General features: G+C 38.9%; 1 protein-coding gene across 4 annotated transcripts in view; it reads left to right on the top strand.

Moving 5' to 3' along the window:
• Nucleotides 1–27,379, top strand: part of spire1a (spire-type actin nucleation factor 1a) — a 56,065-nt gene that overhangs the window by 15,273 nt on the left and 13,413 nt on the right. For all 4 annotated transcript variants that reach the window (XM_036566277.1, XM_036566276.1, XM_036566275.1 and 1 more), the window contains exons 3-6: nucleotides 15,621–15,872; nucleotides 20,012–20,137; nucleotides 24,729–24,803; nucleotides 25,233–25,397. In XM_036566277.1, the coding sequence (XP_036422170.1) occupies nucleotides 15,621–15,872; nucleotides 20,012–20,137; nucleotides 24,729–24,803; nucleotides 25,233–25,397 (618 nt within the window). The remainder of the gene's footprint in view (nucleotides 1–15,620; nucleotides 15,873–20,011; nucleotides 20,138–24,728; nucleotides 24,804–25,232; nucleotides 25,398–27,379) is intronic.

Raw genomic sequence — 27,379 nt, 5'->3', positions numbered from 1 at the left:
TGAGGCAACAGTATCTTTTGTAAGCAATTTATGTAATTGCTGTAAATGAAATATAGCTTTTAGAAGCATTAAACGCATCACGTGTGGTTCCTGTCATTACTGTTCTGTTTCTTTAGAACAGAGGATTTCACATCAAACTGCTCTGAATGTCTTTTTAATTACAGCTTAATACTTAACACAACAATTTTTGTCTGGTCATTGTTCTTGTGGCACCTTGACACATGCACAGATCAAACTGCGTAAGGAATAATTCATGAGTTCGCTTTCTTGCATAAACATAAACTTGATCTCCCCATTGAGGAAGTAGCTTGTGCTTGAATTGAGCAGGTTTAAGGAGATTTGTGCAGGTTTGGCCAGCAGTCAGCCTCATAAAGCTATCACATCCTTTCCCAGGGGACTTCCAGAGCTGGTGTCAGTGGAGTGAGACGAATGGCTTTGGGTTTCAGAAGCCATCCCCCTCTCCCTCCCCCTGTGAGAGGATGTCGCCGATTTTATTGAGCCTGTTCGTCTGAGCTCCGCGCGGGGGTCCTGGCCTGCTTTGAGCATTATCTATGTTTTTAATAAAGAGAGAGAACACACTCCCCGTATATGTGTGTGTGTGTGTGTGTGTGTGTGTGTGTGTGTGTAGACATTGGGACTAGATCTACTTGAAAAGAGAAATGTAACAATCATTGGTATACTGCACACACAGTAGACTTGCAGAGTACAATAAATACATCATCAAATATTGGTTTGAAGTATCGTCAAATCTAATTGTTGCTGATGCTGATAATTTTGATTTTAAACAAATATCTGCTGATGCCGATATGTTTTTGATATCATCGGACATTCCTAGTTCTCATAAGGAATGCAGCGGTACACAGTATAATGTCAAACTGTTTAGTACATCCCTTTGCTGCTGTATGCAAACAAATAATCCCTCAAATTCAACATAGTACCAGCAAGTGCTAGTGAGACAGAGAAAAGTTAAGGCCACCGCACACTGGATGCGCCTCTTTACATTGCACAGCGTCCAAAAATTCAAAATCGTGGTTTTAGTGAAGGCGTGCACACCAGCGCCGGCACCCCGCGGTGGTGCTTTGCGACTCCGGCAGCCAGTCTTTTAGGTAAACAGACAAATGCTAATGCTAAGTTACCTCAGCTAATGGTACTAGCCTAGCCTTTTTCGGCGTGTATCTCTCAGCTCAAAAACAGCAAGTTTGTGAAAAGAAAACGGAAGTAAATGGATACCAAGCGTGATAAGTGATGCTGAACGCTTTTTCATTCAGTTTATATGAATAAGCTGTAAAAATGAACTTGAACCTGGATATTATTGACTCTCCCTGTCAGCATTCAATAGCCGTGCTCTGCTAATTGGCGCTACTTAAAGCGGCAACACAGAAAGTTGAAAATGAATTCACACAGTTGCCCTATCTAGCTCTGTTCAATTATTTAAAACAGAGGAGACAAAGCACCTACAGGTCAACAAAGCTAAGAAGCACCTGAATTTTATAATGTTTTTCTCCCCTTGATTTCATACAGTAGAGACAGAAACCAGGCCTAGTCAGTCATGCATGTGAATTTCCCCTGTTGAGGGACTAATAAAGGGAGGTCATGATTCTGCTGCAAGAAGTGCTCTTTATTGAACACACCAGCAGAAGAGGCATGTACAGAGCTCACAGGGGAGGTCAGCATTAGCCGTATACTTCACCCTGAACACACAAAACCCACATAATAATTACACTACCTGACACAGATTGACACATTAACACATACACATTCCTCATAACTGGCATACAATGACATTTTAAAACATAAACAGTCCCTTTATTGGAGGGCGCATGCATACCATGAGCCTCCCCCATTCGTTGGAGCCAACGCCAGCCAGTAGCAGTTTGCTACAAAATATTTATTAATTCTTAAACATTTTAAAGCAGTTGGGTTAAAGTTAAGAGCGATGAAACTTTTCTGCACATTGCCAGGCATTACACGAGCATAGGTTAGTATTAGCACGTTTTAGAGCTTGCGTTACAATACCACTGCCACAAGTCATTGTTTATTGTGTCATGAAAAAGACTGCAGTTGAAGCAGGAATTTGAAGATACCTTGAGGGTCCCAAGCAAAAAACATGAATGGAAAAGAATGAATGGAATTTTTCTTGAAGTTTGATTTTTGGACACATCAAAGTGAAGTATTGAGACGTGTTACATCACCAGACGGGAGTTCTGGCCATTGTGTTATGTAAGCAGCGAAAGGTGCTAACGGAAGACCTTCCAGCAGTGTCTTAATTCCACAGGAGTGCTTTTCTGCTCCTCTTCACCTCAGATGCCTGAAAGAACATGGAGGATTCTCTGGAGATGAGGGAAGCTTGGCTGTGGGACTGAACAGAATCTGTCCTCTCCATGACACTTTTAGAGCTTCTGTTAGCCTTTCCTTTGTGTGTGATGCAGTGAGTCATCCTTGTAGTGTTTGTCTGAGGGGGATGAGTGTCCGCTTCGCTGTAGTGGTCTGGATTCAGCCCAGGCTGTTACATAAAGCTGTCTCTCTCTCCATCTCACAGCAATCACACTCTGTCCTAGCGCCAGGAGCTTATCTGAGTGTAGATCCTGATCCTGCACCTCGCTGTCAGAATCTCTCCCTTGGACTAGTAAACCACTGCGTAGCCTCAGCCACCCTCGCTCAGACAGAAATAAACAGTGGAGGAGAAACGGACAGCTCATATGGAGCTCAGTCTGCAGAGACACACACTGAGGCTGTGGGGAGGGAGTTGGGCATCACCTAATGTTGGTAACGTAATGAATGAATTACAAAGCAAATTTGGTATTTATATTGAGGTGGGCGAGCTAAGGTCAGTGTCAGCTTTTGTTCTAAATTAATCATAGTAGCAGTGTCACCATGTAAAAAGTATATGAGTTAAAATAATACCGCCCACCAAATGCATTCTTTTAAGTTTTGTTTAATCGTTTTTCTCCTTATGGATTTGAATTTTAAGCATATAATGGCATTTTTCCACCAGGCAGTATGGTACAGCACAGAACAGGTACACATCTGAACCCAGAACTATCTGTACCCTGGTTGTTGTAGTGGGCAGTAAACCAGTTCGTCTGGTATACCAGATGAAATTCTTACTCAGGTACTTACAGGTCAGTTCTTACTCGAGTACCAGTAAGGCACAAATAAGCATATAGAATTGGTTATATGTGGCTGACGGTGATTCTGGCTGGCTATTCTTTTAGTCAACTGACACCAGTGACACTGAGAGATGTTTTCCTGACAACTGCATTTGACCAATCAGTGTTTTGGATCAGTACTAGCTCTACTCATACGTATCCTAACAAGAAGGGAAACCAAATTCAGCATGTGTGCTAGAGTGCAGTAAGATTCGCCTGGCAGTTGACTGTGCTGCGTGGTTGAAAAATGGCATTAGATTTGCTGTAGGGCAGCTCCATATCTGTCAAGCTAGATTCTGTCTTGTGCGTTGTGTGCTTTCTAGCACAGCCGTTTGATCAAACAAAGGACCAGTGAAGTCTGGGTGCAATACCACAGGGCTCCACTGCCGTAGATAGTGACTTTAAGCTGAAAGGTTAAGCCTGAGCCATGAAAAACAGCTGTAGTGCTGCACTGACAGACCTAACATCATGAGACTTATATGACAATATATGAAAGTGCACTTCTGTTTTTTTTTGTTTTTTTTTACAGGGAGGCTTGTGTGACAAACCTCAAAAATGGCTACTGGGTACCTCTTCTAATAGATCTTTAATAGATGTCATAAAGAGCAGCTCATATTTATTCTCTTTATGTGTGGGCAATATGATGATGTTAATACATATGATTATATCTATACATATTCACAATGCTTTTCAGAGCATAACACTGACCCACTGCATGTTTCATTGCGAAGACAACATAATTAGGTCTGTTTCGTTGGATTTAGTACAGTGCAATATGTGAAACAATGAATAAAGTCGTCATATTTATTGTTTTATAGTATTTTTAAATCTAGTGTCACTGGTTCTTTTTTTGTCTGTTCCAATTTATCACACCTCAGATTAAATAATAATGTAATCTTGTGTTTTGTGAAAATGCCCCCCCGACACACAAAGTATTGTGATATAAATTTTTGCCACCTAGTCCTACTGTCTATATTTTTTTTACTCAGTCGCTCATGGATCCTGTACCTCAAGTCTCCAATCAGTAGAGGAGGCCCTGTTGAGAAGTTCATATGTAAAGGTATTTTAAATGAAATTTTAAAGGTATTTCAAAGGTATTTTAAAACATTTCTGTGCAGAATAATGCATAAATATTTTCATGTCCCATTCCCTTTGAATAGAGAGCTCTGTTTGACTGCAAACAGTAATTTATCCTCTCTGCATTCCATCTGGCCAGAGATAGATTAGAGCGTGGTTACACTCAATAAACTATTGTATTGAAGTATTGCACATTTACATTTAGCAGACGCTCTTATCCAGAGCCACTTACAAAAGTGCTTTGTTGTCCAGAGAATGTATTCTAGCTATTGCAATAGTTTCCAACTAACCTTGAGCTAAGAAGCTGCCAGAAACCAAAGCCACTGTTAATACTTAGAAAGAAATAATATTGAACATAGCATTGCAAGTGCAATACAATGCATTTCAATTAAGTGCTAGCTTAAGTGCTTCACAAAGAGATGTGTCTTCCATTTGCATGTGAAGACTGCAGGGGAGCCTGTGGTTCGGACAGCCACTGTAAGTAGGAGTGAGTTGCAGTAGTCAAGCCTTGAGATAACGGGACTGAACATGCATCTGGGTGGCCTCCCAAGAGATAAATGATTGAATTCTCTGAATGTTGTAGAGGAAAAACATTTGCAGTTTGGGCTGCGAACGATAACTGGTCATCCAGAATCACCAAAGCTTCTTGCATCTTCAGACGGAATGTTGAAGGAGTTCCCGAATGAGATGACTTGCGATGGTGAACTGCCATCCATGACGAGATGTCAGTCAGACATGCCGAATTGTGACTGGAAACCTGAGTATCAGAAGGCTATCAGGAGGGATGCTGATTGATTTGGAAAATATGGTTTTGTACTTCTAATAAGATTTTATACACCAGTCCAGATCAGAGGTTTACCTGAAGGAGCTTCAGATTTATATATATATATAGATGCATAAAATATCTAAAGGTAATTAGCAACATTTTCTAGCTAAAAATCTCCATTTAATTATGTGGCAAACAACCAGCATCAATCAACAACTAACTCCAGCATGTACACGTCATGTTCTTGCCTTGCAGCCTTAGCCTCATTAGTCCATTGTTCATTATTTATTATTTATTTATTTGTTTTAATGTATCATGAATATTGAATCTTGATCAGACGTTTGTGAATCAAATCCAATCATGGGCTGAATGTAATTGTTACACTTCTAGTTTATTATTACCTTCATTTTTTAAAAATTGTAGCAGTGTAGTTTTGTAAATGTTTAGAACGATATAATTTAAAAGTTGTACAATTAGTCTCCACTGTAATTTCATGTACTTTTAATACTAACAAAACATGAGTGCCTTAAGCGTGCTTGTATTGGATTGGTGATTGGAACTGGCCAATACCATAAAACCAGATATCAGAATTGGCATCAGGAGAGAAGAAACTGAATCAGTGCATTCATAATTCAAATGCAACAGTTCACATGTGCAGTGTTTTTGTGTTTTTTGCTTGGCAGAATTTGGTAGGGAATTGCTTTTGCATGTGCACTTTGTCACATTCACTCATGCATCATAGGCTCGTGCTGTTGGCCCAGTCACAACTGGATTGCTCTCTGGACGTCTGACTAGCCAACATCTGCGTAAAGACACTGGCATCTTAACTTAATAGTGGAAGCAGAGGAGTACACAGAGGTGGCCGCATCACTCTGTGTGTTTGAGTGTGTGTGTGTGTGTGTGTGTGTGTGTGTGTGTGTGTTTGAGTGTGTGTGTGTGTGTGTGTGTGTGTGCGTGTGCGTGTGTGTCTGCTGGCCTCATCTCTGCCCATAGTCTGTAGGCTTGGTCGAGTGTTGTTTATAATTAAGTGTATCTCTTTCTCTGAAATGGTGTTTAAAAGTCTAAAGCTTGTGTAAAAAGATCATCATTTTGGCCTAGAAAGAGCTGGACTTCATAAAGACTTGAACAATCTGCAGCTATGCGAGACAAAGATGGGAACAAATATTTTCTTTACCAGTGCTTGTGTAATTAGCATGTTGTATAATTTATTTAATATGTATTTAGTTAATACACTTCAAAGGAATTACTTAAGTCATTTTTGGAAGAGAGTAAATCGTATTTCCGAAGAAGGGTGGAAAATGCAAGAGAAATGTTAGTGAGAAGCATGGAGATCATCATTCAGTCGCATGACTAGGCCAATACAAAAGACTTAACTGGAAAACCAACCACCTTCCTATGTCAGAGAATTATGTAAAAAAAATTCTATTTGAGTGGCTCATCTCCATACGATGCTGGGAGGTGGTGAAAGAAGCTGAGTTTGCCTCGGAGCAATGATGTCATGTGAACAGCTCAGAGAAGCTTTCTGTGTGTGCATTGTATTGTTTAGCATGAGAGACAGTGCTAGGTCGGAGGAAAACAACTGCCTCATACTGTCCATGTGCAGCAGCATGAACTAGGACTAGGAACCTCTAGGCACCTCACGATTCTCGTTTCAGGTTGCCAAAATGTGACTTATGAAAAAGTACTTATTGATGCATTTTCGATTTTTATAACCTACATTATGTCACAAACAAGTAGTGAATGTTTAGTTAAATTTTATTCTACACATTTGTTAGGTCTTTGTTAAGATAGCCTTTTTGACCATCTAATGCAGGGGTCACCAATCCTATCCACAAAGGCCTGGTGTGGTTACAGGTTTGAATTCCAGTTTAGGTTTAAGCCTAACTATCTTTTTTTCATATCATGGTATAGTTAATAGTGTTTATTCATGTTTTTTAATGTTCAGTCATTTCATTTGGTTTGTGCTTTAATTCATTTTTTAGTGTTATGTGATCACCAAGCTAACAGTGATATATCTTGACATGCCCAGTCTGGTTTTAATACTAGTTATAGTGGTTCTAGCTTAAATGTGGACAGTTTAAGCTTGTCATAGACATTCTGGTAACATATTTGTACTTTGTATGCAGTTTTACAGTTAATCCTTCAGTAAACACTTTGCTCTGAATATTACTGAATTAGCTTGTTAGCAGTTAGCTGAAGTAGTCGTTGAACAAAGCTCTGTTCTTACATTGGGTCATATTTATTATGCTTTTGGGCCTTTTTTTCCATATACATGTAGATTGTGACACATTTTGGACTGCAAACATACATGTATTAATGAGATCCTGCATTTTTTTTTCCTTCTGCAAGCCAGGCTGTGCCAAAGTATTCTGCTTTTTACAGTAGGGGAAATGCAGAACCTGTATAAAAATCTGATCTGATTATGACAGACTGTTGATTTAAGTATCGAACAAAGAGATACTAACAATACTATTATATGCTCAGAAAAGCGTATTGTGACATAATTTATCACAATAACGATAAAATATCCTCACATTGCCCACCCCTAGTATGAACATCACTTTAGTAGCTGTAACATGACCGTGATGTTAGGGCGAAGGAGGTTGGTCAGTGATGATGGTGCAGTTCCTGAACTTCTGATTTGTTGCTCAGTGAACCTGGCTTGCTTTTTTTTTATTACTTGATCAAATTGGCAATGAGTATTTGGCGATTTGCTTGATAATATATATTTTAACAGTATACTACTGGCCTGCCTTACGGTAAATAGATCCAACCTGACCGTTTATTTTATTTGCTTTGACTGTAAATTATTTTGGAATTTTTGAAAGCCTATGCATAGTTTGTTAGTGTTCATTTAAGTCCTTTATCGTTATGCCTAACATACATTACTTGAATGATAACTTTGTTTACTTGAATAGTCAAATTATCAATAGCTGCTCATTTACTAATATAATGCATAGTGATGGCCCTAATCTCTATATTCTTGCACTAAATCTTGACTCGACTGAGTTTAACTCTCTTCGTTCCCGTCCCTCCCTCTGTCTTTATTCATATGTGCATGTGAGGGAGAGAGAGGAGGTTATGGCCAGAGTTGTTTTCATCCTATCCTGTCCTTTCAGTTCCACACAGTCAGTCCTTTTCTCCTCCTCCCGCACTCACTCACTCTCTCTTTCTGTCTTTCTCCGCCCTGCCCTAATTCCTCCTGAGTCACAAGCCCCTAAATGAGATTGTGATGTGTAATTGGAGAGAAAAGTCCTGTTTTCTTCAGCTCTTTTTGCATGTCCACTAGGACAGAGTGTTCTTTCTCAGCCGTTGCCTGCACTTCATCCAATTTATGTATGTCCTCTAGTGTACAACACTTCACTCAAACTAGCACGGCTGCAAATAAGCGGAGTTATTGGACTGGGATTAGCTTGTTTTACTTACTCATTTATGTGAATATTTAAATGAACCAGTTTCCCTGAACAACAATGTTTAGTTTGATTAAGGAAGTAGCATAATACACTCAGTCAACCTTTGTGTTTGTTTAGCAACCTGTGTTGGGAAGTTTCAGCAAGTTATCAAATTGGAGTGATCTTGGAGTGATTTTGTTATTTCGTTGTTGTTTTACTAATTATTGGGCTTATTAGATGGTGGATCCAGGAAAGTTAAAAATTTAGAAATAAACTGGACAGCATTAACTCAGTTTTGTTTGTCAGACAGCTGTAATGACACTATTAAACAAGCATTTAGCAAATTCATTTATTTATTTTCCTGTATTTGCAGTTGTTTTAGTACCTAAAGATGAACACAGGAAAGCACAGATTGGCTGTGGGAGTCTCTTGGTTGCTAGACTGTTGTGAGTCAAAGCTGTTCATGTGGCCTTTTGTCATCATGGCAGTGGAATCAGGTGCTTTTGTTGCTTCACTGTGGGAAAATGGGCCTCTGCCTCTCTGGCCTTCTGTGGATCTTTGTCTCTTACTTGGCACAAGCAAAAGGCCAGTCTGTGTCCAGTAGGGGCTGTATTCCCAGAATGAGATGCTGTAGTTTATCACCTTGTCTATTAGTTAGATTAAAGGAATATAGTTTTTCAGTCTTATCTCTGTCTGCCGTATCTGTAGCATACAGTCGGTTAACACTAGGGGTGGGAATCTTCAGGCACCTCACGATTTGATTCGATTTGATTACGATTCAGAGGGCTGCGATGCGATTATAAAATGATTATTGATGCATCACGATGCATCTTTTTTTTCTATACAGCATTTATATCTATATGCCTTAAGTTTCGGGTTCAAGTTTCAAGTTTATTTGTCATTTGCACAACGTCAGGACATTTATGCATTGAAATGCTTGTGGTGAGGCTCAGCTAATCACTCTACAGAAAGTAAATAAGTAAAAATAAAAATACAAGAAAAACCAACTGAAATAAATTAAATATACACAAAATATACACAAAATATACACAGAATATAGAGACAATATACATTTTAAAGTGACTAAGTAACTCAGTGGTATTGTTATTTAAAGTGACTTGGTACCTTTAAAGCAAAGTATTTGTAATGATCCATAATGAATTTACTTCCAATATCTTTTGTAATAAAACAAATGGAAGTGATGTGGCAAGTGAACCAGAAGGCTCTCGCTCACTGCGTTTGGAGCACAAGAAGCTGCTTAAAATGCGATGAAATGCGCAGTTACGGTGAAATAAGATCCAGTGGTGATGGATGTCCACGCAGCACATGTTACAGCTATTCTACCCGTTTTCTTTAGTGATTTTATAACTTTTGGTCTCGTTGTAGAGACGGGGGGGATCGCTGTGTCAGTAAAATATCCCTGAGACGGGTCGTGTGCAACACAGCGCGAAAGCCCTGTTTCGCAACGACTGAGAACCGGCGTACAGACTGCAGGTCACCTAGCAGCGATGCGTTATTCGCATTTATAAGCAGCGCAGTTGGTTTCCTGGTACGTTAAATCTGCAACAAGAGACTGTCACACACTAAAAAGTGGCGAAGCTGAAGTCGCTTCTCTTTCGAATTCTCCCGTTCCACCTTAAATGGTGCCGCATTTTCATTCGGCGCCTCAGTTAGAATTTAAGGTGGAACGGGTAAATTCGAACAAGAAGCTGGAGAATGAGAAGCGACTTCAGCCTCGTAAAACAGTCGAACGCTAAGAGACATTTAACTGATCTACTTCTGAGGAAAAGTTTTCTGGTGGAAATGGGAGGAAAGCGGCTGTAGGCGAAGCTTAAAGTAGAGCGAAGTAAATCTGCGCTCTCGTTTATATTGTTTAGTCCATACTAGGACATTAACACACACTGACACATACTGGACGTTAAATGTTGCGGCTCCCAAGGTGGTTTGATTTTTGTTGAAAGGCAAAATGGCTCTTCTTATCATTTGTGTTGTGACTCCTGACCTAACCTGGCTTTTAATGCAGAGGGAGCCGCTCGGATTTCTCTCTCGTCCAGTTGTGTTTTTGTTATGTGCCGCCACAGACTGTCCGGGCGCTGCACTTCCGCACTTCCAAGTTCCGCCTTTTGCGTTCCGTCAACATTACGTTATAAATTAAATATTTAGAAAATCGATTTTTTAACATTCGTGAATCGATTCAGAATCGTTCACGTCCGCATCGCGATGCATCTAAGAATCGATTTTTTTCCTCCACCCCTAGTTAACACACACAATAATTTCTCTATAGTGAAGGAGCAGAAATAATGTCTCAAAACATCATTACAATAGAAGCCAGTGGGGTACACACTGAAACAAATGATGAAAATTGTCCATAGTCATTGACCATATGCGGTAAGGCTGTGCATTCATTTGTGGTTTTCCCTTTGAGGTGCCGAATTCTGAAATCACCATCCGGGTATTCGTTATGTTTCATCACAGGAAGGTGGCAAAAATCTAAAATAAAAATATACAAACCGACAATTACGCAGACAGTGATTTTTTTTTTGTCTTTTAAAAGGACTGTAAAATGTCATGGTTTTGCTTGTATTTGCAGGTAAATATGTATGTTTTATTACGCTTCGCTGGTGTGAAACAAGAGTGGCTTAACATGAGTGCTTTGCCAAAGACACACTGTTAAGCATGCAATAGGTAAGATGATAGAAACACAGAGTATGTTTCACTGACAAACTTTCACCTCCCTTCAAACATGTTGGCAGATCATTCACTCAGGAGAAAATATCTCATGTATTAAATGACCGTTCCTTATCAACATCCAGCGTTGTACCGGTTAGCTCTAGTTTTAACTCATGAGCTCTGAAGAGGCAGTCTCTGTTACTCTTCTAACATGAAATTCTACCAATTTCCAATATACATTACTGTGAAGGTTTTAGACACCTAAGCACATTATTTAAAACCATTTATATTGGCAATAAGTGTGTTTTGTGCTTGCAAAAAACACCATATATTATTAGAATAAGTGCAACTAAAACAAATACAGTGAAAATTAACACGAATTCCTTGTTTTCAAAAAAGTAGTTGAGTTTTAGTAGTAGAGTAGTGTGTTTTTCTGATTAAATAAACTTTTGTTGCTCTAATTTAAATCTAATAAATTTAATTTAAAACTCTAATTTGCAGGTACCTTAAACTTTTGCGCTTTAGCAGTAACATTTCTTGAAAAACTGTGAATAAAAAAGTGTGAATGCTACATGAGTGGAGAACTGTACGCTGCTTGTCTGGGCTGGCTTGCCATGAGCCTCTGGAAAGCTTCAAAAAAGAGAAATCAGTTTGCAAGCAGGAAATGTACTTGTTGGTTTTTTATTGACTTTTCTGAGTAGACATCAGCACATAGGCTGACTTTATAGTAGCTGTCGCCTGTTCGGCTGTTGTGCTTTACGGTGGTCTGTTACACCGAGGGGGATTAGATTACGTAAGAGTAAGACGCTTATAATATTTATTTTTGTCGTGAATGGGATTAACGTTTGCAGCACAAGTTGATGTGCACCATGTCCAGTGATTCCCAGTAAACCAATCTACGGGATCAATATTTGATGGAGATAAACTGTGTGGATCTGTAAGATGTGGTTCAGTTTGTCATAGGTGGTGTAAAGTACAGAGAGGTTTTTGCATTATGTTTTCAGAAGAGTGCTTGTCCTTTCACTCCTTCACTCATATGCTGCGTTCAACAGGCCTACGCCCTGGTGCTTGCTGGCCTCACCTGTTTGGCTACTCCCTTTAATAACAAGAATTGCACAGGCTTTTGTCTCGTGGCAGCGATAATGCACTTCAGGCCCAGTTTGTGCGCTAAGCGGTTCAGTTTATACCACACAACTCTGAACACCTTGTAGATTACTGGTTAAAGGAGTGAGGGCAAATCTGTAATCCATGTTTGCCCCGTTTAGAAATATAAGCCACTCTTGAATGTTGAAGGTGCGCACATGCCTGCGGTATTCCTGAAAAACTGGCTTGCTTTTGGAACTCTACAGCCATTATGTAAATAATGTAATCGGTAAGGAAGTAAGAGATGTGTGGTATGTTTTTAGGAAATGGAAAATATTTTGCACTTTTTCACACTGGCCTGGATTTTTGATTGGTTTCATTCTTTAACCTGCAACATTTCCCAAAGATACGCAGCAACATATGCAACAATTCGTTTTCATACACCAGACAACACAATGCAAATATCCTAAAATACTAAAACACATCAATAAAACAGGAAAATCAACCAGCAGCAAGACAACATTAGAACAGTATGTGAACTTTAAGGTATGGCTGAAGGATAAATCGTTTTTATATCGAATTCGCAATTTAAGAGATTTTTTTTTTTTTTAAATAACAGCCTACGCTCTGAAAAAAAAGGTCGTTCTTCAAGATTTTTAAAAAAGATGGTTCTTTAGTAAAGACAATTATTCTGTATAGAACCATGAACGCTCAGAGACCCATTTGCATGCTTAAATGGTTCTTTGCATGGTTATGTGGTGCCTCAGGACCATTGATGGAGAATGTGGTGTATATGGGTTTAGATAGCACCAAAGAGGGTTCTGCTGCTTGTAGCAACAGAAGAACATTTTGGTGCAATATAGAACCCTTTTCGAAAAGGTGCTATGTAGAACCATATACAATACATTCTCCATCAATCTAAAGAACCCTTTTTTCAGGCAGAGAACCCTTTAAGCATGAAAAGGGGCTTTGGTTGTTTCTGATTCTGTGTAGAACCATTGTCTTTAGTCTAGTCAAGTCAAGTCAAATTTATTTATATAGCGCCTTTTACAACAGATGTTGTCACAAAGCAATGTTACAGAGAATCCGGGTCCACGTCCCCAGTGAGCAAGCCTTGGCGACAGAGGCAAGGAAAAACTCCCTCAGCAGGAGGAAGAAACCTTGAGAGGAACCAGACTCAAAAGGGGAACCCATCCTCCTCTGGTCGACACTGGTTTACTAAAGAGTCATACTAAACATACTCAAAGAATCAATACTAAACATCTTTTGTAGGTCTGTACATTGTCAAAAACAACTTGAGCTTTAAGAGGAGAGATTAAACCTAATAACACAGAGCCTGTGAAATGCCTGTAGATAAGTTAGACCAATCAAAGGCAATCAGAGGCAGTGGATATTCTGGTCTTCTTGGCCAATCAGACTTGAATCTCAATTTATAAAAAAAGTAATTGCGATTTAAATTGGAGTCGTAATTTAAGTGTGAAAAATGGCACTAAGATATTTACCTCAGATCATCCAGCCCTACTTTAAGGAAGCCAAGAATAAAAGTTCCTGAGGTGTTAAGTTCACCTGAAGCAAATTCCAATTATAATGAGCAGCATTATACACTAAAAGTTTGTGGACACCTGCTCATCCAGTGTTTTTATTTTTTTTCTGTTTTTCTGAAATCAGTGGTATTAATAGGGAGTTTGCTGCAGTAACAGCCTCTACTCTTCTGAAAAGGCTTTTCACTATTTGTTGGAATATTGCTGTGATGATTTGATTGCATTCAGCCACAAGAGCAATAGTAAGGTTAGGTACTGATGTTAAATTGCGTTATCAACTAATGAAGCCTATTTTTCTTCTGTTCGATTTGGTATTTTTGAGTGAAACATGGCATCAAGGGGTCTCTGAGCTAGCTGTGTGTGGTCACTTGATGTTGGGTGATGGGAGGTGGAAATGGAATATGACATTATTGGTTTATATTATTTTTCCCTGAACACTGGTGCACAGTGATGTAACCAAAAGTCAAAAGATTTTTTAGAGGTGGGCAGTAAGGGAAGATTACAGGAAAAGAAGAATTTTGTCTTTTAAACAACATATGATGAATTATACTTAATATGACCAAGGACATAAACTAACAAGGTCATAATGGTCTGCTGACTTGTGCTAGAGCATTCTTGGATAATTAACTTTCACCTTCAGGTCCTGAGCTAAGTGCTCACTTCACCTCACATGAACTGTTCTTGCACCACAATTGCATTACCTGTGACTGATTTCTTATTGCTACTATTCTTCTCCCTGTCATGCTTGTGTGTTTCATCTTACTCTGTTCTGGTGTGACCGCTTCCACACTGTAAACAGCTGTGTGGCCTGAGCTCACCCTGATGTGGTTTAAGTTGGTTTGAGAAGAATGCCAATCTGATAGCTACTTGATGGCTTATTATAATAACAGAGGGCATCTTTGTGTCCAGAGAAACAATCAGGCATGTGAGGCACTGAAGGGCAGTGAGGTGGATGTCCGACTGGAAATACCAGTAAGGTTTGGGTCTCATCAGGTTAGCAAACGGATCATTAAACCAGGCTGATTCGTACTCATATAGATTCAATACATTCCAGTTGCAAATGAATTGTGAAAAAGTCTGTCTTACAAAAAATGATGATTATTTTTGATTATTAAGTTCGACTGTTTGATTTGTGGCTGATAAGAATCCAGCACAGAGAAAAGTCTGTATTAATAATCAGTGCTACTGTGTTTGTTTTGGTCTGTGTTGGCTCGGCTTGTATCACTTTATAGAGATTTATGGTATTTATAATATTCTAGGGTGGTAGAAATGCATTGCATTGATGTGTCTGTCTGAATGTGGCAGTACAGCTGCGTCAACTTTAGTATGTTAATTGTAAATTGTACTTAAGTATTTTAATTGTAAATTGTAGTTTTCTGTTTTCATAATTTGTCTCATCTGAACCACTGGGACACTAGCTGTATGGAAAATACTGCAAATTTTAAGACACTCTGGGCAACGGCTTTTAACAATAAGTGAATGAAACATTATGTGTACATATTGTTTAGTGTTATTTAGCAAGCTGTTTAAAGGTTGATTCTCTAGTTCATTGTCAGTTTTTTTTTCCCAACACATCGTCATTTTACTTATGAATAATTGATGATTGAATTGATGATTGATGACATCACACTGTCATAAAGGGCTAATTAATGTTCAGTAAAATATGCACTCATTATTTACCATCTCTAAAATACACGTTAATATAAAAAAGCAACTTTTAGGAGTATTTTCTCCATTGCCATATTCCATTGTGTAAATAGTTTCTTTTGTCACATTTTCATGTTAAGTGTATTTTTAATAATTCTGAATGTACCAAAGTCATCTGACTGAATTATGGTGAAACCATTTCCTAAAGAATTAGAATCAAGTTGGTGTGGTCAAAGATGTGCACCTTTGTGTTTGTCACTTTTCTGATACATGTATATGTGTGCGTTTGTTGTAGGTGATTGAATCTCTGGGCATTATGATATACAAGGCCCTGGACTATGGCCTGAAGGAGAATGAGGAGAGGGAGCTCAGTCCTCCTCTGGAGCAGCTCATTGACCTTATGACCAACATGACAGACACAGAGTCGGATCCCTGCCCTGATGAAGGCTACGAAGCCACTGAGGAGGAAGATGAGGGGGAGGAAGATGAGGGCAAGGAAGAGCCAGAGGAGGTCTCCAGTATACGTGGTTACCGTGACATCATAATGGTAAGGGATGTTTCATTGAGCAGAAGGTCACTGAGAGAACACTGTTATATTTTGCATATGGGGAAAATAGTGTAAATTTGATTTTTGTGTAAATCATTGCAAGTTACCACAGAAGAAGCTGACAGTGGTGGCAAGCTGCTGCAGATGTTGAAATTAGGTCATGCTGCACTTAAATGGAGAATATTTGGTGCAGAACTCACTGACAACATTCAGTTTTGAATTGTCTTATGTAAATGCCACTTTCCTATTCGTGGAACTGGCTCCCTCAGGCTCTCTCTATCTCAGGTTTCGTACTGAGACTCACCACTGAGTTTTGCCTTGCTGATAGTTATTTATGTGCTGTAATAAGTATATCAACAGCAGCTGTGGATTTAGCTGTTTACTAACCAAACCGCACTCTGAGATGGAAAAAGGGCTGCCTTGTGTTATGTACACAGGCTAGTGGTACAGAGTTTCTTCTCTGTGTGAATGTGAACTGAGTTCTCGTGCTTTTGTCTCAGCCTTCGCTGCTGAGGTCCAGTGACATGGAGCCAGCTAAGAGAAATCAAATGATACGGCCAGTCTGATTCTTCTAATTTAACTCCTAACTTTGCTTCCAGAGTGCTGAGGTGCCAAAGGGATGGGGTTTATTTTTACTAGACTGTGTTTGGGTGGGTGCATGTTGGGTAAAGAGAGTGGAGGGGAAAAAACCATCCCCCTTGAAGGTACACAGCTCAGTGACTGTCTGAGTGCATTTATGTGGAATGATGGAAAAGAAAATACAGACTTCAGGCGGCTGAGCTTCTTCCAAGTGATCTTAATGTCCCTTACTTTGACTCCATATCTCATCATGCATACAGACTAAGGGTGGGTGATAAAGCAAAAATATAGCATCACAGTACTTTGCAGACATTTTCATGAGTCGTACACTAATGTGCTTCTGTTTATTTTACCAGTCAAAACGGCCATTAAGAACAAGTTATTCATTTTTCAGAAGATATTTCTGATTAGATTAGATGCAAGATAATCCACTTGCATACGGAAGGGGAAAGTCAAATGAAAGTAAGTGAAATTTGAAACAAATTACAAAACTGGAGCTCAAAAACCTGGTAGACCACCAAAACTGACTCCTTCAGATAACAGTACTTCAAACCTTCATCATTGAGAGAGAGAGGAGAATATCAAGCTCCACTCTTGTTACAGATCTGAAAAAATCCACAGGTGTTTCTGTGAGAGGACACTATGGGTCTGAAAGAATGTGTAGCTGTCCAGAAGCCATTACTGAGAAAAGGAAGTAGACAAAGAAGAAGAAAATTGACAAAACAAATGCAGAAGCTGCTGGTTTTCTCAATACAATGGTCTGACTACCCCAGAGTCCAGATCTCAACGTCATTAAATGTGTTTGGCATTACTTTGATTGTGAGAAGCAGAAAATGCAACCAACTTCTAAGACTGAAAAATATCCCAGCAGATAAGTGGACACCTAATATAAAAAATATATTGTATTTGGCTGTTGAGGCTTCTGTGTAATCTTCTGTTTTGTTTTCTTTTAACTGAAAATTTATAAACAGTGGCTGATCTCTGAGTTTTGCACAGAAGAGTATGTATTATAATATTAACTTTTTTAAGTTAACCAGGTGGAAAGGACAAAAAGCACCAGCAAAAGAAAGTGCCATGTTTTTAAAAAAAAAAATGATTAGCTGCTTGTTTCTATGTAGTTTATACTGGTGGTTGTCTTTCTTACAAGCTCTCTAAAATTGGACTGAATCTATCTCTATTTTGTAGTAAATGGAATTGTTCAGTGTTTTAGAAAAACTCACAATACTCATGAAATACTCAGCAAAAGCATATTATGATGTAAACCATGACCATAACAATAACATACCGCCATGTTACCCACCTCACTCACACACGCAGACCGCATGTGATAACATTCCTTGTTATGCATTCTGAATAGTTCAAACTGGAAGAGGAACAGGTTTTAAAGGTCATTTGCTCTTTTCTCTAAGTGTCACTGTTCAGAAAATTTTCCTAGTAAAGATCCTCAGAGTAGACATGAGTGCTTCAGCCGTGTCAGACATTCCTGAACAGGGCAGAGCACAGCAAGGTATGGGAAAAAATGCTATTGAGCCGGTTGGAGGTGTTGGTAGTGAGCCAAAATTAACATCAAGGCTCCATTCAGTCCTGTATTGTTATGCTTTTATGGTAATGACTTAGAGACTTGCATCAAATCTGACTCAAATCTTTCTTTAAACCTGCCAATTATTCAGGCTTTGGGTTGGGTGACCACAAGAATGCATTTAACAGCATAACCGTCTGAGTGGCTGAACAAAATGTACTCATCAGACACAGTCATGAATGTCTAGGGATTGGTTGTTGTTGACCGAATGTAAAGACAATTTATATTTAGGGAGAATAATAGCTTGTGCTTTAATCCAAAACACACAGTCTAGACCACTGACACAGCTCCCTGTATTACCTGTATTTTACGAAGCGGGCTGACAAAGAACCGGTCAGTGCCCCTGACTGATTGAATCTCCATTGTTAAAATGTCTGATGGGTTCACAGACGTCACACAGTGTAGGTGGCTCTGTTTTGGGAACAAGCAATATCAACAACAGTTTGTTTGCTGTAGCTACAATGACTTCAGAAAACAAAAGTGACCTGATATTTTAATACTGAGCCTAAGTGTTCTCCCCCTCATCATTACCTGTAGATAACTAGTTATTATATGGATGCTGGTTGGATATGGACGTAATGATTATTTTTGCCATCATTAGCCAGTTTGCTTATATGCCGCAGCACATATTTTAGGGCACAGGTACAGCTAGTACAACCCCCGTTTCCAAAAACGTTGGGATGCTATGCCGAATGCTCCTTTGTTGTATTTTTCGTTTCATAAAAATTAAAATGTTTTCAATGGGTGACATGTCTGGACTGCAGGCAGGCCAGTTTAGCACCTGGACACTTTTACTACAGAGCCATGCTGTAGTAAAGCTTGCAGAATATGGTTTGACATTGTCTTGCTGAAATAAGCAACACCTTCCCTGAAAAAGACGTCATCTGAATGGGAGCATGTGTTGTTCTAAAACCTGTGTATATTGCTCAGCGTTACAGATGCCTTCACAGATGTGCAAGTCACCCTTGCAAGGTGCGTTTATAACCCCCCCCCACACTATCACAGATGCTGGCTTTTTAACAGTGCGCTGATAAGGTGGTTCCTCTCCTTTTTATCCTGGAGGATATGTCATCTATGATTTCCAAAAAGAATTTCAAATTTTGATTTGTTGGACCACAGAACACGTACATTTGTGAATGCAGCGACAAACTGTGTTCACAGACAGTGGTTTTCGGAGGTGTTCTTGAGCTCATGCAGTGATTTCCAATACAGAATCATGTCTGTTGTTAATGCAGTGCTGCCTGGGGGCCCGAAGATCACGGCCATCCAGTACTGTTTTTTGGCCTCCTCCTTCGCATGCAAAGATTTTTCCATATTCCCTAAATCTTTTAACGATGTACTGTAGATAATGAAATTCCCAAGTTCTTTGATATTTTATGTTGTGAAACGTTATTTTTGAATTATTGCACTATTTGCCTGTGCAGTCTTTCACAGAGTGGTGAACTTCTTCTCATACTGGTGGCAGCTCAAAGTGCTTTGCAGATCAGTGAAAAAAAATGAACAGTAACTGAAGAAATTAAAGTTGAGTTTGATTTTCTTCTAGCATAGGTATTGTTCAGAAACAGCAATATCATGGATTTTTTTTTTTTTTTCTGTGCTGAGACCAGTACTGAAGTTAGTGTAAATGTGAATAATGGCTATGGAGTTAGAGAGGATTAAATTAAATCTCTGGTAAATTTACATTTCAAAAGAAAGCTCAAAATGTCCTTAATATCACTTCATATTTTCTTATGCAAAGCTCTGTGACTGGCAAACCTGCCAACAGACCTCTTTCAAGATGATCTGATATGGTCTAGTCCTGATTCTGATAATGAAAATGAGGTGCACTGGTCTGCTGTATGATACTGAAATATGAGAATTCTAAATCAAACTACAAGAGGAAGCATACACTTTATTGCAGCGGCCGTATGATCACTTACAAAGAAATCACTCCTGTGGTCCACCAATAATTGTAACTAAAAAGACCCTTTTCTTTCCTCAGCTGTGCACATCCCACCTCCCGAGTCCATTGGATGCTCCGAACCACTACCAGGCCGTGTGCCGGGCTCTGTATGCTGAGACCAGGGAGCTACGCACCTTCCTTGAGAAGATCAAGAGTGCCAAAGAGGTGATGCCTTTTATGTTATATTACATTACTGAATCAATAAGCCACATGGGGCTTTTATAATGGTTAGTGTTACACACAACACTGAGCTGAGTAAAACCACTGTACTGCACAGCCTTGAGTGGCTTATTGCTTTAATGAAATGGCAACAAAGTACAAAATGATAAAACACATCAAAGGTCAATAATTTATCACTAATAATTGTAGTAATCAAAGCAGTTCTTATTGCAAAGCAGGGCAGTTATTTAACAGTAGGTTTTGGTTGGCCATCAATGTGGTGACCAAAGATTATTCCATGAACACCATCACTTTTTTTAATAGCATAACTTTGCACATTAACACAGAATTTAATTGATGTGTGAGGCTCAGCCAGTCAGATTGTAGAACCAGAAATATCCGTTTGAAGAAGTTCTACACAGTAACTCGCAGTACATTCACTGCCAGATTTCTCAGTGCGTAACCTCTGAAATTGAGAGGGTCATACAGTTTTTGTTCATTGGAAGCAATAGGAAAGGCTGTATTCATCACTCTGTCTCAGCGTCTGGATCTTACTGAGTTGCGTCCTCTGTGGAAGGCAGACATTCAGGTAAAAAATAGTGCTGGGATCAGTTCCTTCCTCTGCTGAGGGCAGCAAGAGATCTGAATGACTACAGAGGTTCAGTTGCTTCTACATAATGCATTTTTAAAGACATCCATGCGTATAAGATAATACTTGTGATCACTGAATGTAGAGGACACTGTTCCAAAGGCTACAATCACTGAAGTAAGCAGTGGCAAATACGTTTAGATTACATTAGAAAATTTCATAAATTGCATGTTAGGGATGCACAATGATATCGTATCGTAATCATATCGCTATTGGTAGGTAATTGTCAAAAAAGGCAGTATCAGCAGATATCATATTGGTGATTATTGAAAAATATCAGCATTAGACAGATCATTAGGTTTTACCAATATTTCAAATAAAAGTTTTATAATGCAGTTATTATTTTTTAGGTGTTGCTGGGCTGCTCTGCTAAAATGTCTGCATTTTATTCATTTTGCTGCATTTGTAGACGTCCACAAATAAATATTACATTTCTCTGTAATGCTTATCCAGATGAATTTGGTCCCAATTTCTACGTCATTTAAATATGTATATATCAGCATCTGCTTCGTCATGAAAATGAAAAATACTGCATATCGGCATCGACTCAGAAATTTGTGTGGAAACAGAGGAACACAGCCATTCAAAGTGTGAAGTTTTCATTGTGTGTTTAAGAGATGAAAAGGGATGATTTATGTGTTGAAGAGAAAGGGATGATTAGAGAAGTGGATGCAAAATGGCTAGCTGTAAGCTGTCTTGATTGAGTCAAGCAGAGATTTAATTGAGCATTCACACTTTTTTCTGTATGCCTGCGGAGCTCTTGTGTCCTCTCATTCCAACAGTACAAATTAAATATATTGGAATATTATACTAACTTAAGCACAGCAGAGCTGCTGGATATTAATATCCTGCAGTTTAAAGCAGAAGCGCAAGCTAACAGTGTAATCAGCCGCGCAGTGTGTTTTGATTGGAGGCAGGGAGTGAGGTGGGGGTGTATATGAAGAAAATAACAAAAATAACAGCTGAAGTATAATGAAAAAACATTTTATTTCTATAGTAAGTGTGATATCATAATGTAGCATTGAATATTTTAGACATAAAGGTATATGAGTTATGCAATACTACAAAGTATAAAATAGGAACAAGCAATTCTCTTATTACCACTATTTATCATATGCCCTTTATTGGCTATTTTGGTGGTAATCATTATAAGTATGTACTTACTTTGTAGGTTTTAACGCATCTGTAGGTGAGACGAGAAGGCTGGGGTAAGCCTTATGCTTATTGTCTGAGTCATGTTACTCTATAGCTTGTCTCTCTGCTGTCCCACCCAGTAGCTGCTTAACATGGCTTAGTGAGAGGGGTTCCTCCACCACTCTGTCCCACTCTGTCAGCTGTTTGCTGAGGGATTGGCTTGTTATCCGCTTCCTCGTGATTACTCTCAAGGCAGTCACCAGCAGACAGCATACCTCTCGTGTCTGTTCGCGTAATGGGTTTGTGCTGGGTGTGCCAGTTTGCCTCGGGTCACGTGAAACTTTTTCAGCAGAATTCTACCTCTGCCTCGTACGGAAGGGAGTTATGAGTGACTCTGCCTGAGAACTACCTCAGGCATCTTAATGCTGTAGAACAATGTATACAGAGCTATGAGGTATTCTGGGGCTGTGTATAAAACCCTTATCGTACCAGGTGAACTTGCCAGGTGGAGTTAAAGACAAAGACTGTGTCAGCTCAGTAAGAAATAATATAGGGGTTGACCACATTGGCTTTTATTATGTAATACAGTAATGCTGACATGTAATAAGACATGTAAGGCCACTCATTATAGACATTTTCCAATGTATTGTTAAAACCACCTTGTATTGCACAGCCTTGAGTGGCTTATTACTTTAGTGAAACTGCAGCAAGATATAATAAAGGACAGTACTATATACCAACAATCAATAAATGATTCTATTTATTGTTAATAATAATCACAATAAAGAATTATTCTGAAGCTCATTAAAAGGAGTGGTTTTGGTTGTCAGGTAACATAATGCTCAAACATTTATTGCATGAACAATACAATGTTGTTTAATAACTTGATGCATTAATACAGAATTCAGCTAATATGTGTAGTGATATTTTTGTAACTTAGAATGTGGCTTAGCCAGATTTTAGAACTGGACCTGTCTGTTTAATAGTACTAGTGAGGGGCTTCAGTGTATAAGATGATTACAGTATAAACAGTCCAGATTCAGGGCTTGTGTTGGCATTTTAGTACAAAACGTGTTTATTCAGAAATACATAATCAAATAGCATGTACCCACCATGCACTTCAAACAGCTTCCCCTTATGGACGTTCCTAGGCATTCAGCCAAATAGTATGATTAGCACATTAGTTAAAACACATGACCAAATAAAACTGCAAACAGATTCTCACTTCCTGCATCCTACTGAAATAAACGTTGAGCACATATTGCAGGCGGCAGGCTGATGTGGGTGAGATGGAAGGTACTACAGTGGCTTTAGAGAAAGAAGGATAGAAACCGGGTGGAGGAAGGAGAGATGCTCATATGGTGGAGGAATTATAAAGAGGTGGAATCAGCATTTTCTCTCCAAGGCTTTCCTCTGATCTGAGGTTGACTGACAGAAAGAATCTGATCTGGTTCTGATGTTTCACACAGCCTCAGGCCACAGAAGACCCAGAATGCCTTTGTGAATATGTGTGTTTTATATGTATGAGAAGAACGTTCTGCTCTCTGCCGCATTTCTGGTGAAAGATGACTGCACACTAGACAGAGGGAATGAAAAGAGGCTCAGTGCTTTACTGAAGTGAATTTCTGCATGTTGTTTTTTGTGGTAACAGTGCTGTAAAGTGCTGATGTATGTTAAACAGCTGGAGTTTGGTTTGAGTTCATTTAGGAGAATAACACACAGCAGTACAGTGTTCAGCATCATTCATGTACATAAACATAGATCACAAATGCATTACAAATACCTGCAACAGTTACACCTGGAGAAACAGGGCTGTCTGGATTGATTATTTAAACTTGGTAACTTGATTTTCAATTAAAATGTACCTTCTTTAAGTTTGTGGTGATTTTGACAATTGTATATCATATTTTTAATTCTCCTAGTGTTCTCTCTCTTAGAGTAAGAAACAGAGCTGATAGTCATTTTATACTCGCGTAACACCACCACCAATAATAATGATAATAATAAATAGAGAATAAAGCGAGTTTTCCTGTAAAGTTATCATTTTGGAGACCTTTGGGGGTCATGGGCTGGAGGTTGAGGTTAGGGAACCAGGCTTGTGACTGGAAGGTTGCCGGTTCGATCCCCAGAGCCGACAGTAGATGACTGAAGTGCCCTTGAGCAAGGCACCTAACCCCCAACTGCTTCCTGGGTGCTGTGAATAGGGCTGCCCACCAGGCAAGTGTGCTCACTGCCCCTAGTGTGTGTGCATTCACTAGTGTGTAAGTGGTGTTTCACTGTACGAATGGGTCAAAATGCGGAGGTGAAATTTCCCCGCTGTGGGGCTAATAAGGGTCACTTAACTTAATAGTGCCATAGTTAAAAAATACTGTCACAAACTCTGAATACAGTAGTTTCTCACTCAGCAGTGCACTAAATCTGGTTAAACAGGACGAATTATGATAAGTACAATAAATGTGGTATTAATGTAGGAAATCACATCACTCAACATGTTTAAAAGTTAAGTGTGGGAATACTAATGTCTTGCTAGCTCTGTGCTTATAGTTACCCCTGTTATACTAACTGTTTTGCAGTGGATCAGTGGGCTTGGCAGATGTTCAGACAGTTAAAAAGCCACATTAGCTTTGCATTGATTGCGTCCTGCAGAGTTCAGTTCGATGTTGACACAGTTTGACATACTCTCACAACAGCACATATCAATGTACAGTCCAGGATGAATAAAACACTTTTCTGCAGTTGTGCTAAGGCTGAATCCCTGGCTAACTGAATGAGCTTTAATGCTGATTAAATTCTTTCTTTTCCCTCTTCTTTCAGAATTTGAGGCGTATGGAGGGAGAAACTCCTGAGGAGCCTGTCAGAGACCTGAATGAACTGCAGAATGCTGATTGGGTGAGAGCAAGCTTTTTTTGCACAAGCCCACAGGAGTTTAAATATAGAAAGCAGAATCTGACTCAGTGCTGAATGTGGGTGTTTGTGTATTAGTATAGGTTTATCGTCATCACTTGATAGCATATGTAGTTGTAGTAGTCGTTGGAGACATTTAGGGCTACCTTGTTTGGAGCAGACCTATCAAACTTTTTCTTTAGTTCAGTCATTTTGACAGGTGTGAACACTCCACTCGCACTGGTTCACATCTCTGGTTCAGTTTGCTGTTGGCGGTAATGTATTTTTATGAAGATCCACACCAAATGAGAGAATACAGCACAAGCAAAGATGCGCATTTTTACACATGTAAATTTTGAAACTCTAAAGACATTATTAATGGACATGTCTGCAGATGTATGTGTTCTGAGGTGTATGTGTTTTTGTGTGGTGCAGGCACGGTTCTGGGTGCAGGTAATGAGGGATCTGAGGAACGGAGTGAAGCTGAAGAAGGTTCAGGAGCGTCAGTATAACCCTCTGCCCATCGAGTACCAGCTCACTCCGTACGAGATGCTCATGGATGACATCCGCTCCAAACGCTACAAATTGCGTAAAGTCATGGTGCGTGTGTTTGTGTGTAATAAGTAATAATAATTTTGCCTATTACTTAAAAGGCCCATATCATGGGAAACTGAATTTTTCTCACTGTCATAAAATAGGTCTGATGTAGTATGTTGACATTGTTAAAACATTCTAACATATCTTCACTCCAGTCTTGAATTTATTGTTTCTGTGATGTCATGAAAACCCTCATTTACATATATCTGCCTATTTTGGTCTACAGCAGTTTAACTCTATCTGTTCTTGCTGATTTTAAGGGTTCTTTTAAACTAGTGATTCGCATGATTATTTTTTAGTGGCTATAATCTTGTTCTCGACTAATGGGCAAATGGTTTTTAATCTTTAATTGATGTATTCTTTTATAGCCTGTTAGCTTTGTTAGTTTTATCTTCTAACTTCACATTTTGAATGTTTGCCATGAGTATTTGCCAGGGACATAATTTTTTCAGACATAATGATTAAAGATATCATTTTAATGAGCCTGCAGTGCTAATCTTTAGAAGTTATCTGCTGTGGCTGACCTAATGGCATGCTGCTGTTCTCGAACATAAACTACTAGTTAAAGGGCCCATATCCTACATTTTTCATGTATTTTTTTCCTGATGTCCGGTTATGGCATTTGTGTAGGGTTATGTATCAAAAACAGTCATGATGCACTCTTACATGACCATTTTCCAGCCTATTTTATTCATTAGAATTAAAATTTTTTGTTACTGTGCCTTTAAGACTGATCTATAAATGACCTTTGTTCTGGTTGGCTGCCCTGTATTGCACTGGGCTGAAACACTGCTGTTGGCTTATCAGGCGGATATTTATGAATGTGCTGGTCGCATCACAAAAATATTGAAAAAAACATTTTGAAACAGTGTTTACAAACTACATCAAACTCTTATTTAAAAAAAAATAATAAAAAAAAAGCTCCATGCTTTGGGCTCCTTTACAGCTACTGTAATCAACTATGCTAAATTAGCGCTTGTTTTCTAGCTCATGTTAAAGCTTCAGCCTCAAGGATGCAGTACTCTTAAGTGGTGTGTTAATTTGTTATTATGAATCAATTTACGCCTTTGCTTCCACAATTTTTTATTAAATCAGTGACTGAGTATTTGTTAATTTAATAATAATTTTTTTATCCAAATGTGTAAATAATTCAAATACTAATTGCACTAAATTGCAGGGGCATGACAAGCATGTGTTGTGGGAACCAAAATGTGCACGTACTTGTGGTCCACTTGTGGTTTAAACTTTTATATTTAGAAATGGCTCACTGAGAAAATGAATATTATGACAATATTGTGGTGAGATATTGAGTTGCTAACATAAGCTAACTAATGGGATCGTGAGATCGGTGCCATGCTGTTGGAAAGTTCCTGTTTAGGAAGGATATGTCTACTTCAGTCTTTGGCGATCATAAGATCTAAACCAACCTTGATATTCCAACACATTTGTATGGCAAGTTTTCACGTTAAAGGCAGAGCCTTTCTGTGAGAGCTATTCATGGAACTTTTGCTTTCTCAAGTCAAACAGGGAAAGGCTGGTTTATCACTTTCCCCATTTCACTATTTCCTTGACTGAGTGTAGGAAAAGTCCCACATTTTGGTTCATACAGTTCACTTTTAATGTTCTGTGTACCAGTCATTTACACAGAGCAATATTTGCTCTTCTTATCAGAAGATGACTTGGTTGTTCTTTGAGTTAAATGATAAAGTTTTAATGGAATTTCACAAGATCAAGTCCACTATAGGACGTCAGAATACATGTTTGATATTGTTTTTATGTAGGAAGAGCAGCAGTTTGAAAAACTGCCACGTCATGGCTAATACCAATAAAAATTAAAGTGCTTGAATAACATGTGAAGTAAAAGGTCAGCCATTATTTGCCTTGCACACCTTTGCCCTCAGTAACCGATGCCTTAATAATTATGAGCAATGCTGTTTGTCTGCATAAAATACTTTTTTTATTTTGTTTGACTTTGTAAACACAAT

This window comes from Colossoma macropomum, unplaced genomic scaffold (genome assembly GCF_904425465.1).
Source record: "Colossoma macropomum unplaced genomic scaffold, Colossoma_macropomum, whole genome shotgun sequence".
Classification (NCBI taxonomy): domain Eukaryota; kingdom Metazoa; phylum Chordata; class Actinopteri; order Characiformes; family Serrasalmidae; genus Colossoma; species Colossoma macropomum.
This window is presented reverse-complemented; position numbering and strand designations above follow the sequence as displayed.